The sequence below is a fragment of the Pristis pectinata genome, chromosome 31, assembly GCF_009764475.1.
Source record: "Pristis pectinata isolate sPriPec2 chromosome 31, sPriPec2.1.pri, whole genome shotgun sequence".
Classification (NCBI taxonomy): Eukaryota; Metazoa; Chordata; class Chondrichthyes; order Rhinopristiformes; family Pristidae; genus Pristis; species Pristis pectinata.
The window spans coordinates 17,279,200-17,293,224 of record NC_067435.1 but is presented as its reverse complement, the minus strand read 5'-3'; the positions used below and the strand labels follow the sequence as shown (position 1 = coordinate 17,293,224).

General features: G+C 45.1%; 1 protein-coding gene across 2 annotated transcripts in view; it reads left to right on the top strand.

Annotated features, from left to right (window-relative positions):
* LOC127585048 (GEM-interacting protein-like) overlaps positions 1–14,025 on the top strand; it is a 106,708-nt gene that overhangs the window by 45,108 nt on the left and 47,575 nt on the right. For both annotated transcript variants that reach the window (XM_052042183.1, XM_052042184.1), the window contains one exon: positions 4,090–4,215. In XM_052042183.1, the coding sequence (XP_051898143.1) occupies positions 4,090–4,215 (126 nt within the window). The remainder of the gene's footprint in view (positions 1–4,089; positions 4,216–14,025) is intronic.

The following is a 14,025-nucleotide window of genomic DNA, read 5'->3' as shown; positions in this document are numbered from 1 at the left end:
GGACTCTGCCTATACTTCTCACTGCCTCGGGAAAGCAGCCAGCATAATCAAAGACCCCACCCACCTGGACATTCTCTCTTCTTCCCTCTCCCATCAGGCAGAAGATACAAAAAGCCTGAAAGCACGTACCACCAGGCTCAAGAACAGCTTCTATCCTGCTGTTACAAGACTATTGAACAGTTCCCTAGTACGAGAAGATGGACACTTGACCTCACAATCTATCTCGTTATGACTGTGTTCTCTGGACTCCGGGCAGGTCCCGGCTGATTGAAAGACAGCGAATGTCACGCCACTATTTAAAAAAAGTATGTAGGCAAAAGGCAGGTAACTATAGGCCAGTTAGCTTAACGTCTGTAGTTGGGAAAATGCTTGAAGCTATCATGAAGAAAGAAATTGCGAGACATCTGGATAAAGTGGTTCCATCAGACAGACACAGTATGGATTCAGGAAGGACAGGTCCTATTTGACAAACTTACTGGAGTTCTTTGAGGATACAATGAGCGCAGTGGATAGAGGGAAACAGGTGGATATTGTATACTTGGATTTCCAGAAGCCGTTTGATAAGGTGCTGCATAAAAGACTTATCCATAAGATAAGGATGCATGGAGTTGGGGCTAAGGTATTATCGTGGATAGAGGATTGGAATAGAAGGCAGAGATTTGGGATAAATGGGCGTTTCTCTGGTTGGCAGTCAGTGTTGAGCATGGTGCTGCAGTTGTTGGTGCTGGGCCCGCAACTATATGTGATGTACATTAACAACTTGGAAGAGGGCACTGAGAGTAGCGCATCTAAGTTTACTGATGACAATAAATTGAGTGGAAAAACAAACTGTGCAGAGGGTGCGGAGAGTCTGCAGAGAGATGTAGATAAGTTAAGTGAGTGGGCTGGGGTCTGGCAGACGGAGTACAATGTTGGTAAATGCGAGGTCATCCACTTTGGAAGGAAAATAGAAGATCAGCTCATTATCTAAATGGTGAAAAGATTGCAGCATGCTGTTGTGCAGAGGGGACTTGGGAGAGCTTGTGCACAGATCACAAAAGGTTGGTTTGCAGGTGCAACAGGTTATCAGAAGGCAATGGAATGTTGGCCTTCATCGCTGGAGGGACTGAATTTAAGAGCAGGGAGATTACGTTGCAACTGTACAGGGTACTGGTGAGGCCACACCTCGAGTACTACGTGCAGTTCTGGTCTCCTTACCTGAAGAAGGATAAGATACAGGAGCCTGAGGGTACATACCACCAGGCTCAAGGACAACTTCTATCCCACTGTGATAAGACTATTGAATTGTTCCCTTGTCTGATCAGATGGACTCTTGACCTCTCAATCTACCTTGTTGTGACCTTGCACCTTATTGTCTACCAGCAACGCACCTCCCTGTAGCTGCGACACTTTACTCTGTATTCTGTTATTGTTTTTACCCTGTACTACTTCAATACACTGTGTATTGAATTGATCTGTACAAACAGTATGCAAGACAAGTTTTTCACTGTACCTTGGTATAAGTGACAATAATATACCAATACCAATACTGACTTTGGAGGTGGTGCAGAGGAGGTTCACCAGGTTGATTTCGGAGATGAGGGGGGTTAGCCTATGAGGAGAGATTGAGTCGTCTGGGACTATACTCGCTGGAATTTAGAAGAATGAGAGGGGATCTTATAGAAACAAATAAAATTATGAAAGGGATAGATAAGATAGAGGCAGGAAGGTTGTTTCCATTGGTAGGTGAGACTAGAACTAGGGGACATAGCCTCAAGATTTGAGGGAGTAGATTTAGGACGGAGATGAGGAGGAACTGCTTTTCACAGAGGGTAGTGAATCTGTGGAATTCTCTGCCCAGGGAAGCAGTAGAGGCTACCTCATTAAATATACTTAAGACACAGTTGGATAGATTTTTGCATAGTAGGGGAAGTAAGGGTTATGGGGAAAAGGCAGGTAGGTGGATCTGAGTCCACGGCCAGATCAGCCATAATCTTATTGAAAGGTGGAGTCAGCTCGACGGGCCAGATGGCTTCCTCCTGCTCCTATTTGTTATGTTCTTATGACCTTGCACGTTATTGTCTACCTGCACTGTACTTTCATTGTAGCTGTGATACTTTTACTTTGCATTCTGTATTGTAGAGAAGCAGAGTTTTTTTTTAAATAGTAGGAGAATGAAAGGTGCTGGTGTTCAGAGGGATCCAGGTATTCTTCTACATGAATTAGCCTAGCAATAAGGAAAGTAAAAACTACATTGGCCCTTATTGCAAGAAGATTTCAGTAAAACAGCAAGGGCATCTTACTGGAATTATATAAGGCCCTGGTGAGACTACACCCAATACATTGGGTGCAGGTCTGGTCTCCCTACCAAAGAATGGATACACTTGTGCCAGAAGCAGTGCAACAAGGGTTAATTGGATTGATTCTTGGTATTATGGGTTGTCCTAAGAGGAGAAATTAAGCAGACTGGCCCTTCTCTCTCAAGAAGAATCGGAGGTGGATCTCATTGAAGCATCCAAAATTCTTACAGGGCTTGACAGGGCCGATAGGGGATGGGGTATCTAGAACCAGGGGTCACAGTCTCAAAGTAAGGCAGAACAAAGATGAGAAGAAATTTCTTCACCCAGGAGGAGGTACGTCTTGATATTTCTCTGCCCAAGAGGGTTGTGGAGGCTCAGTCACTGTATATATTCATGAGTAAGGTTAATAGATTTTCAGTTTTTTTGGTCATTAAGGGAATCCAGGAACGTGGAAGCAGTACAGTGAAGCTAAGGTAAAAGATCAGCCACGATCTTATTGAATGGCAAAGCAGGCGGGGGGGGGGGGGGCCAAATGGCTCACCCCTCCTCCTATTTCCTTTACTAGTATGAAATAGTCTATTTTCTTCAGTGGCAGGTCTCACGACAAGGGGCCTTAACATTAGAGGCAGCCTGTTGAGGGATGATAGAAACATAGAAAACCTACAGCACAATTCAGGCCCTTCGGCCCACAAAGTTGTGCCGAACATGTCCCTACCTTAAAAATTACTATGCTTACCCATAGCCCTCTATTTTTCTAAGCTCCATGTACCTATCCAAAGTTTCTTAAAAGATGTCGAAATCTGGAAAATTCCCCCCAAAAATGTTTAAGATTTGGGTCAATTGAACACTTCAACTGGCAAAGTGATGAAAATAGAACCAGAAACAGAGTTAACATCTCAAGTCGAAGACTCTTCATCAGAAGTTCTTCATCCTGAAGCATTAACTCTGTTTCTCATCCCACAGATGTGGTCTGACCTGCTGAGTGTTTTAGATTTCTAGTATCAGCAGGTTTTTTTTGATTTTCAGCAGCAAAGTGATGAGGTTATTTATGGAATGCACACCCTGTAACAAACTTTAAGTTAATTCAATAATAATTTTCAAAAGGGAATTGGATATGACATTTAAAGGGAAAATTTGGGGAGTTCAGAGAAAAGTCGAAAAGGTTGGACCAATTGTTTAGTTCTTTCAAAGAGCCAGAGGAGGGCAGATGGGTTGAATGGCCTGCTCTTGTGCTGTATCATTCAGTAAATGCACATACTTGTACAATGCAGAACCAGAATGAGTTAATTTGTACCCCATCCCCAAGTTCCTGAGCTCAATTTCAAACTGATCTGATCACAACCAACGTTTGGCTTTCCACCAAAAATGGGAAAGTGGCCTACAATATTTAAATGACCCGATCATGAAATATTTGCTGAACCTGTCATTCCTGTAACTTCCATTCCCACCACTATATGCATCTCGTTCCTTCTCTGTTGCTAGTTTTCTGCTTTATGCTATTTCTATAAACCATAATGAGTATCTCTATCGTTACCTTCTGTATTTATCTTTGTCTTTCCCTATCTGGTGATTTCTTTCTCGTGTACAGACTGTATGTGTCTTTCACTGTGTCTTAAGCAATGTGTTAATTAATCCTCTTCTTGGTATCCTCCCTCTGACAGTCATCAGGATATGTTGCTACTTAGTGCTGTTAATCTCCTGATTGTCCCTCCCAAGGTCAGACTATTGAGGGGCCTATTCCTCTGCCGAGCCCTGCGTGTAATAAGCAATCCAGGCTGATGATCCGGTGTCCTCTCCACTCTCTTTGCAGTGGAGGAAGCTGATGGAATGCTGCTTAAGTGTGTAGGAGGTGTGGAGTCAGCCCTGCTATATGCCAAACTCTGGGCCAAGTACACAAAGGACCTGCTGTCATGGATGGAGAAGCGAACTTCTGCTGGTGAGTGACGTGACTGGCAAGTCAGTACCGTGCGGTGGGGAATACAGTGCACCCGGTGTCTTTATTGTTGGACTGTGTGTGTTGCCAGTGTTTCAAGGTGTGTGTGTGTGTGTGTGTGTGTGTGTGTGTGTGGTGTGTGTGTGTGTGTGTGCGCGCGCGCGCGCTCTCGATCAGTACCACTTGGTGGGGGGGAAGAAAAGCATACGCTTTTTATCACACACAGAGGTTGCTATGCTCTCAGAGACTGCATTACTGGCTGAAGTTTACCCTTGGTAATCGGAATCACTGTGGGCAGGTGTGCTCTCAGTCTCATACAGTGGTTGGGTAGGGTGAGAATGTCACTCAATGTTGCTGAGCTACGTGGTTTCAGTGTCGTTACTACAAAGTGGGGTGTTCGGTCTATATTGTTTGGGTGCTGCTGAGCTGGGACTGGGGGTTGCTTATACTCTAGTAATACAGGATTAACAGATGCAGGTGCTCTCTGCTGGTATTACTATGGGGAGAGTTGTGATGTTTCATATTAGTGCCAGTGTAGCTGAGGGAAGATATCCCCTTGCTGTCATTATCACTGTGACTAAAGCAGTCCTGACTTGACACCACCTACACTTGGCTTCCTCCGCTTGCAGAGAGTGAAGAGACACCAAATCATGAACAAGGAGTGTCCCTGGAGGTGTCACTATGCAAGGGACATGCTCTCGGTGGTGGTACTACCTTACAGGAGCAGTAGCATTTCTGTGGTGTCTAATCATTGGGAGTGAGATGGGAAAAGGTGCATAGCGCTCTGTGAATTGCTGTTGCTGGTTGGGTTGGATATAATGAGTGGGTCTGTCACTGAATAATGCTGCAGTACAGATTCTGTTTCTGTGTGAGACTTGAATTCTAAACTCATGAATATAAGACCACCACTCATTTGTGTTGGGATGTACAGTATATCAGTCAAATACACCTGGTCTTTAAGATACAAAAATAGACTGAAAATACAGCTTGGCTTTTGAGTTGGTTCACGTCTAATATACTATAAGTGAAATATTCCTCCCATCCACTGAAATGTCTCGTCGTCAGAGCAGTTACGGCAGAGGCAGAGTCCATTCCACTGTGCCAGCTCCCCCTCTGTTGTAACTGCTTCAATGATGAGATTTTCCATACAGGGGTCTCTGTGATGTCTTCCTTCTTCCTTGACTGTGGCTTCCCTTCTACCATAGGTAACAGAGCCCTTGGCCACATCTCATCTATTCCCACACCTCTGTTGTCAGCCCCTGTCCTCCTGGACAGAGCAAGGATAGTGTTTGCCTGGTCTTCATTTTCTATCCCACTAGCCTCCACAATGAACAAAACATCCTTTGCAATTTCCAGCACATCCGGTGAGGTTCCACCACCCAATACGTCGTCTCCTCCACTTTCAGCATCACAGATGGGCCGTTCCCTTCCTGACTCCCTGCTCTGTTCGGGGAGATGCAGCACCTATCCTCCGCCATCCAGGGACACCAATAATCCTTTAAGGTAGAGCAGCAGTACACAGATTGGATGGTCCCTTCACACAGAATCTGCATTCAGTCTGCAGGGTGACCCTCAGCCTCCAATTGCCTTCACTTTAATTCTCCATCCCTCTCCCGCTCTGTCCAGTTCGCCTGCTGCTCCTACACAGTTCTCATGAGTCACAGCACCTTGTCTTCTGTCTGGACATGCTGCAGCCTTGCAGTCTCGATTCAGACATCTCTCTTCCTGTCTGTATCTGAACTAGCCAGATGTAGGGTCATAGAGTGGTGCAGCATGACAAGCCCTTCAGCCCCCACCTCCATGCCAACCTCTTTGCCCGTCTACACTAATCCCATTTGTCCGCATTAGGATAGTATCCTTCTATGCCTTGCCTCTTCACGTGCCGTCTAACTGTATCTTAAACATGGTGATTGTATCCGATTCCACCACCTACTTTGTCAACAAGCTCAGATATCAACCACTCTCTGTTTAAAAGATCTTTTCCCCTTAGATCCCCTTTAAAACTTGTTTTTGAAACCCCTACCATGGGAAAAAGATTCTGACCATCTGCCTGATCTGTGCTTCTCATAGTGTAGCGGTTAGCGTAACGCTTTAACGGCGCCAGTGACCCGGGTTTAATTCTGGCAGCTGTCTGTAAGGAGTTCGTATGTTCTCCCCGTGTCCTGCGTGGGTTTCCTCCGAGTGCTCCGGTTTCCTCCCACATTCCAAAGACGTACAGGTTAGGAAGTTGTGGGCATGCTATGTTAGCGCCGGAAGCGTGGCGACACTTGCGGGCTGCCCCCAGGACACTCTACGCAAAAGGTGCATTTCACTGTGTATTTCGATGTACATGTGACTAATAAAGATATCTAATCTTATCTTACCTTATTCTGTATATCTCTATCAGGTCACCCTCAGCCTCCTTCACTCCAGGGAAAACAAGCCAGTTTATCTAATCTCTCCCCCAGAACTAAAGTACATCAAATCCAGGCAACATCCTGGTGAACCTCCTCTTCGCTTTCTCCCAATGCAACCACATCTTCCTAAGGTGTAGCAACCAGAACTGCTCACAGTGCTCCAAGTGCAGTCTAACCAATGAATTGTAAAGTTGCAATATAACATCCCATTTTATATTCTATGCCTGACCTACGAAGGCAAGTCTGTCAAATGTCGTCTTCATCACCTGTGTTGCCACTGCCAGGGAATTATGAACTTGAATCCCAAGGTCCCTCTGTCCATCATTCCTTAGCACTCAACCCCTATTTGACTTCCCAAAATGTATCATCTTACACTTGTCAGAATTAAAACTCCATCTGCCAATGCTCTGTCCAACTTTCTATCTAATCTATATCCTGCTGCAGCCTTAGAGAATCTCCCTCACTATCCACACCACCACCAATCTTCGTGTCGTCCACAAACTTACTAATCATACCTCCTAGGTTCACATGCAAGTCGTTGATATATTATCACAAACAACAAGGGTCCCACCACTGGTGACAGACTTCCAATCAGAAAAGCATCCTTCCACCACCACTCTGCCTCCTATTACCAAGCCTACTTTGGATCCAATCAGCCAACTCGTCTCGGATCCCATGTGTCTTAACCTTCTGGATGAGCCTGCCATGCAGGACTTTGTCTATATGGACTTCAGTGAGGCAGACTGCCCTGCCTTCATCAGTCTTCCTTCATTACCACCTCAAAAAAAACTCAGTCAAATTAGTGAGAGAGGGCCTCCCCCTCACAAAGCCATACTGTCTATCCCTGATCAACCTCTGCGTTTCCAAATGTACATAAATCCTATCCCTGCCTGAGACATTTTTCCAATACTTTCTCTATCACTGATGTAAGGCTCCACTGGCCTGTAGTAGCTTATCCCTATTCCCCTTCTTAAATAAAGATCTTTCAGTCTTCTATCTCACCTATGGCTAACAAAGATTTTAAAAAAACCCATCAGGACCCCAGAGTCTCATGGTATCTTGGGACAGACCTCATCCGCCCTGTGGCTTATTAACCCTTGTGTATTCCACGACATCTTTCTGTGTGTTTCGATGTACGTGTGACTAATAAATAGCTTAATCTTATCTAACACCTATCATCAAGGATCCCCATCATAAGATCTCTTTATCAGTCACGTGTACATCGAAACACACAGTGAAATGCACCTTTTGCGTAGAGTGTTCTGGGGGCAGCCCGCAAGTGTCGCCGCGCTTCCGGCGCCAACATCTGGGTCATGTCCTCTTCTCACTGCTACCATCAGGCAGGAGGTACAGTCCCACACCACCAGGTTCAGAAACAGCTACTTTCCTACAACCATCAGGTTTTTCAACTGACCTGCACAAGCCCTACCTCAGCAATGGAACACTACCACCCACGTCTTGCACTACCATGGACTTGGCTTTGATTGTGGGTTTTTTTTTTCAGCACTAAGGTCTTGCTTTGCACCTTTTTTCCACTGTATGGTATAATTTATATTCTGTGTGTTGCCTACCTACGTGCTTGTGATGCTGCTGTAAGGTTTTCATTATACTGTACCCACCGTACTTGTGCACATGACATAAACTCAACTTGATTTGACCTCCACCATGTTCCAGACTATCAATGTACTCCTCCTTCAACTTGCTGTCTTTCATGTCTTTCTCTTTGGTGAATACTGTTACTCATTTTGGACCTTGCCCACATCCCCTGATTCTCTAAGGGAACTCGCTGTTTTCCTGGCTGCCCTCTTGCTCCTGATGCCCAGTTCTGCTGCTACATTGTCCACCTAATAATATTGGATCAGCTCTTCTCTTTGCACTGACACTGTTTAATCTGCCAGGCATTTCCTACAGCTTTGACCTGCGTTTCAGTTCTTTTACCTCCCTTCGTTCTCTCGCTCTCTCTCACCGCATTAATCTATCAACCAGATGGCTTCAAAAGCTTATCACCATATTAACCCTGACCTCACCCTATTAGAAATATTCTCTTTGTTCAAAGCATCCTTCCCCTACCTCCTGCAATTTAAAACATGTTTCTTTTCCCCCAGTTCTGATGAAGGGCCTCTGATTCTACCTCAGCAATGGACACTACAGACTCCCTCTTGCACTGTCGTGGACTTTTCTCTTTTTTTCCGCTAATGTCTTGTTTTCTCTTCACTGACCTGTATGATTTATGTGAGAAACAAAGGACTGCAGATGCTGGAATCCAAATGAAAAACACGATGATGCTGGAGGAACTCAGCAGGCCAGGCAGGATCCGTGGAGAAAAGCAGGCGGTCAACGTTTCGGGTCAGGACCCTTCTTCAGCACTGAAGACAGGAAAAGGGGAAGCCTGATATATAGGAGGGAAAAGCAGAGCAGTGATAGGTGGACAAGAGAGGGGAGGCGGGGCGGGCACAGGGTGGTGATAGGTAGATGCAGGTAAGAAACAGTGATAGGCAGGTGTGGGGGAGGAGGGGAGAGTAGATCCACCGGGGGATGGGTCAAAAGTAAGGAGGGGAAAAAGTGAGGTAGAGAAAAGAGAGAGAGGCTGGGAAAGGGGAAAAAAAAGAAGAGGCGTGGTTGGGGGGTGTTGTTGGGGGGATTACTTAAAGCGGGCGAATTCACTGTTTGTGGGGGGGGAGGTCTCCCACTTTAAGTAATCCCCCCCCCACACCCACCGCCACCCCCACCCCCAGTCATGCCTCTTCCCTTTCCTAGCCTACCTCTTTTTTCTACCCCCTTTTTCTCCTCCTTACCTTTGACCCATCCCCAGTGGATCTGCTCTCCCCTTCTACCCCACACCTGCCTATCACTATCTCTTACCTGCATCTATCACCACCTTGTGCCCACCCCACCTCCCCTCTTTTGTCCACCTATCCCTGCTCTGCTTTTCCCTCCTATATATTGGGCTTCCCCTTTTCCTCTCTTCAGTCCCGAAGAAGGGTCCTGACCCGAAACGTTGACCGCCTGCTTTTCCCCACAGATGCTGCCTGGCCCGCTGAGTTCCTCCAGCAGCATCGTGTTTTTCATGTATGATTTATGTTCTGTGTGTTGTCTGAACCTACGTGCCTGTGATGTTGCTGCAAGCAAGTTTTTTCATTGTACCTGTACCTCACTGTACTTGTGCACATGACGATGAATGACTCAACTTGACGACCTGAAAATTTAGCTATTTCATCTTCCATAGATGCTGCCTGATCTACTGAGTGTTTCCAGCATTTTCTGTTATGTTTTCCTCTTCCTTACTTGGGTTGCAATTTGGTGTTTTCGGATTGCACATGGTTCCTTTCACTGATTGGTTTCATGGTACCTCTGTTCACATTGGACTAATGCCAGTTTTAAAATTAATATGATGGTTGCTGGGGTGTCATTTTAGGGAAAGCCATACTGCATTTCCTCAAAGCGAGAAAGGGAAGAAGGGTTGGTTGCTGTTTATTTTAAGCACAGAGAGAAAACAGACCAGTTTTGGGAGGGTGATTCTGAAAGTGCTGTGCATTTAAGTGCATTTAAGGTTATGATTGCAGTCATTTATAATTCAACAACTCAGTGCAAAGTGTTCAAAATTGCAGACAGTGCCAAACAGGGAGGGACAGTGAATATTGGGAGACAGCTCAGTAATCACAGAATAAGTGATACAAAAACATGAGTGGGCAGGACAACAGAACTTGATGTTTAACAGACACATATAAAGTTTAAACACATAGGAAGGAAGGGGGGCTTCACACACGTTTCCTTTGAGGAGTTGGAGCAGCGGTAGGGGGGAGGAGTTGATGGGGATGCAAGAGGTAAAAATGGATGCCTGATGGTCAGCATGGACGAGGTGGGCTGAAGGGCCTGTGTGCCTCTATTAAACATGTGGAGGTTAAAATAGATTCAGTAGACTTAGCCGTCAGTGTTATTTGCATAATAAAATGTGTCCTTGAAAACAGCATTGATCTAAATGAAGGTTCTGTGCTTGTTGTGGAGGGTGCATCTCCTTTGTCAGGCAGAAGCCTGCTGGAGCCGATCACTGCTCCTTAAAAGGGACTGCTGGAAGCTGTGGAAAAATCGCTATGGATTCTTGTGCGTCTCATAGAATATATAACAGGCCATTTAGTGTAACCAGTCCACGCTGGCATTTTTGTTCCACTGCAATCTCTTCCATCTTTCCTCATCTAAATCATCAGGGTCATCCTCTATTCCCTTCTCCCTTGCTTTTGACCAACCACCATTTAAATGCATTATTATTCATTTCAACCACTCCTTGTGGTGGTGATTCTCTTCTGACTTGCCTTTGAATGTAATTGAGGACAATCTTACAATGATGGCCTTGAGTTATGCTGTTCCCACATGGAAACACTTTCAATCTACTCCATCATTTTAATGACCTCTAATGGGTCACCACTCAACCTTCTTCTCAATAGTTTTCTCCTTTCCTGTTGTGCGTACCCTCATGTTTTTGGTAACGTCCTTGTAAAGTATCTTTGCAATCTTTCTGTTGCCTCACATTACTCCGCTGTGGTCCAACCAAGGTTTGATACAAGTTTTTAGCATAAATTCTCTACTTTTTCAATTCGACCCCTCTGTGATAAAGAGTAGAGAACAGAAAATCCAGATGTGAGCACTGCTGTTGGTGCTGTGCGAGAGGATGGGGAAGGCTTGTTATCGTAGCTGATCTATCTGGAGGAGGGTAAAGGGAGCAGAGAGAAAAAAAACCATACTGGGATTGTAAGATGCAGAACACAGCAATCACTGGAAGTCGGAAGTAAACAGGAGAATGCTGGAGGTACTCAGCAAGTCAGACAGAGAGAAAAAGTTAACATTGGAGATAGATGACCTTGCATGAGAAATGGCCATTTCTGACACGAAATGGAAAGGCTGGTTATCTGAAGTTCATTTCGGATCCTGAGTGCTGAAATGTGCCTAGTCAAGAGGAGACGCTGTCCTACGCTGGAACAGTGCAAGAGTCCCTAAGGTGGAGAGGTCAAAGTGGCAGTGGGATGGAGAATTAAAGTGCTAGGCAGTTGGAGCTGAGGATCAACTCAATCTGTATTAGTTTCCCCAATGCAGAGACCATATTGTGAGCACTGAATGCTCTTAATTGGAAGAAAGTGCAAGGGAATCACTGCATCACATAGAAGTGTTTGGACTCCTGAATAATGAGAAGAAATGAGGAGAGGAGATTGTCACATTCCTACAGCTACATGGAAGGTGCTGTGAGGAGCAGCTGTTGTTGGAGACGGTAAATTAAACCTTGGAGTTGGAGAGAGGCAATCCCTTTGGAATGCCGGGAGGTGAGGAGCATCTCTGGTGCTGGCATCTCATTGAAGGTAGTGGAAATTACAGAGGACTTGTTTTATGTGGAAGCTGATTGGGTGGGAGGAGATAGTAAAAGCAGAAGTGAAGGAAATGGAGCAGATGTGGTTAATAATGCCGGCAATTAAGGCAGTGGGGAAGCCACAGTTAAGGAACAAGGAAGATGCCTCAGAACAGATGTGACAGAGCAGAAGAAACAGGAAAAATGGAGTCCAGAGCTTAGTGGAGAATGCACCATTCCAGTGGAGTCTTCCAGTATGCACCAGACAGAGTTTCATACCACTGTTTGCTAAAACAACTTCGCCACGAGGAGAGCAAATTTTTACCAGAGGGCCTCCAATAACAGTAAGTGGAGGAGGAGGAGAAGCAAGATCTTGGCTGCAGGTGGCAAAGGGTGATAGTTGTGGCGAAGAGGGAAGCTCTGCTGTCAGGGTAATCTGCCACTAGGCTGGTTGTAAGTATGCAACTGAGGGGCTGCACCCACAATACCAGCCATTTGTATTAATTTGCCAAGAAACCATGACAAGTGAATGTAGAGGTACCATTCTTTAATTCAACTCCCAGAGACACATGAAAATGTTTCTGAAATCTTTCAACTTTGAAAAGCTCAGCAGGATCACCCTGAGGACACAGTGAAGGACACAACTTTACTGAAACCACTAAACAACAAAGCGTTTTGGGGAAAAACGTAGTGACAGATGTACAATGTTTTTTTTTAAAGTAGTCTGCCTTCAGAAGCAAGTCTGTACCTATGGCTCAGAGTGAGTGAGCAGGACCCTTGATATTAATGCCTCAGAAAAGACAATTCAGTTGTAGGAATAATGTGGATTCACACAGATTTTACAGATTTCAATCTTGGATTCACTCAGGAGGAAAAGTGCTGTGACTGATGGAGCAGTACCCTGGAATTCTAGGAATTAGCAATGTAATTGTTGGTCACCGTCCTCATGATTTTTTAAAACCGCCAAAGTTATAGCTAATTCTCAGCAGTACATGATCTAGTTAGCCTTGCAATTGGAACAGGTCTGGACCAGCTAAACTTAATTCATGGACCATTAACCGCGCAACTCTGTGCCGATCGAAAATCATCGGATTTACATGTTGACTTTGCATGACTGCACCTTTAATCACAGCCTGCATCAGAACTGGCGCTGGCAACATTAGACCACCGTTGCACCAGCATTTTTAAAAACGTGAGCAGCAAAGCACTTTGAAATAGTCATCCTTGTGCTGGTGACCTGGTCAGACAAGATTCTGAAGCTGATCACATCGTGACATGATGTGGGCTTGAGAGGAGATAAACTAAGAACAATTCCAGTAACTCATCTCGTGCAAGACTTGAGGTATCATTTCTGCTGATCTCCGAAATGGTGCAAAATGAAGAGGATGCAAAGCTTGGATGACCTGCAGACAGCACTGACACTGGCTTCAGCTATTGATATCTACACAGTGAATGGCAACAGCTGACTTAAAATTGAATCCCCAGCAATAGGTTGGGTCCAGGAAAAGGACATTAGCACGTGCTTCCTCTGAATGCTAGAGATATGTGGCTTAAACTATGAAGAATAAATACTGCTGGTCCCGACAGTTTGTGACATGATGTCCCTACCACAAGGCTCCCAAAACCCTGCTACTGTTTCACGTCCACAATGAAAGGGAGTGGAAATAAGTTGATAATATCATCCATCGTTTCAAGAACATTCAACAGAATGCTTTGCCTCACAAGGAAACCAATGTGGGATATACTGATCCCTCTTTTAAGCCACACATCACTCAATCTGGAACTCCCGTTGGCTTCTTGACACTTGAATGATTGAAAAGGTTTTAATTAAAAAGGATAAACAAATGATCAAATATATCACTTTGCCTAACACTTCTGTGTGTCTGCCAGCTCAGCTTGGTGGATCTCCTCCTTTGTAATACTGCCTCTGTTACTGCTGCCAGATTGGGAAGCCGCTCCCTGTCATTTGATGGGAGAACAGTAGGTGACTATGATGGACAAACGTGATGAGCTTTTGTCCCAGAAAGGGCAGCTACTGACTGCAGCATCTCATCACGATGAGCTGCATTCTGGTTTTGTTAC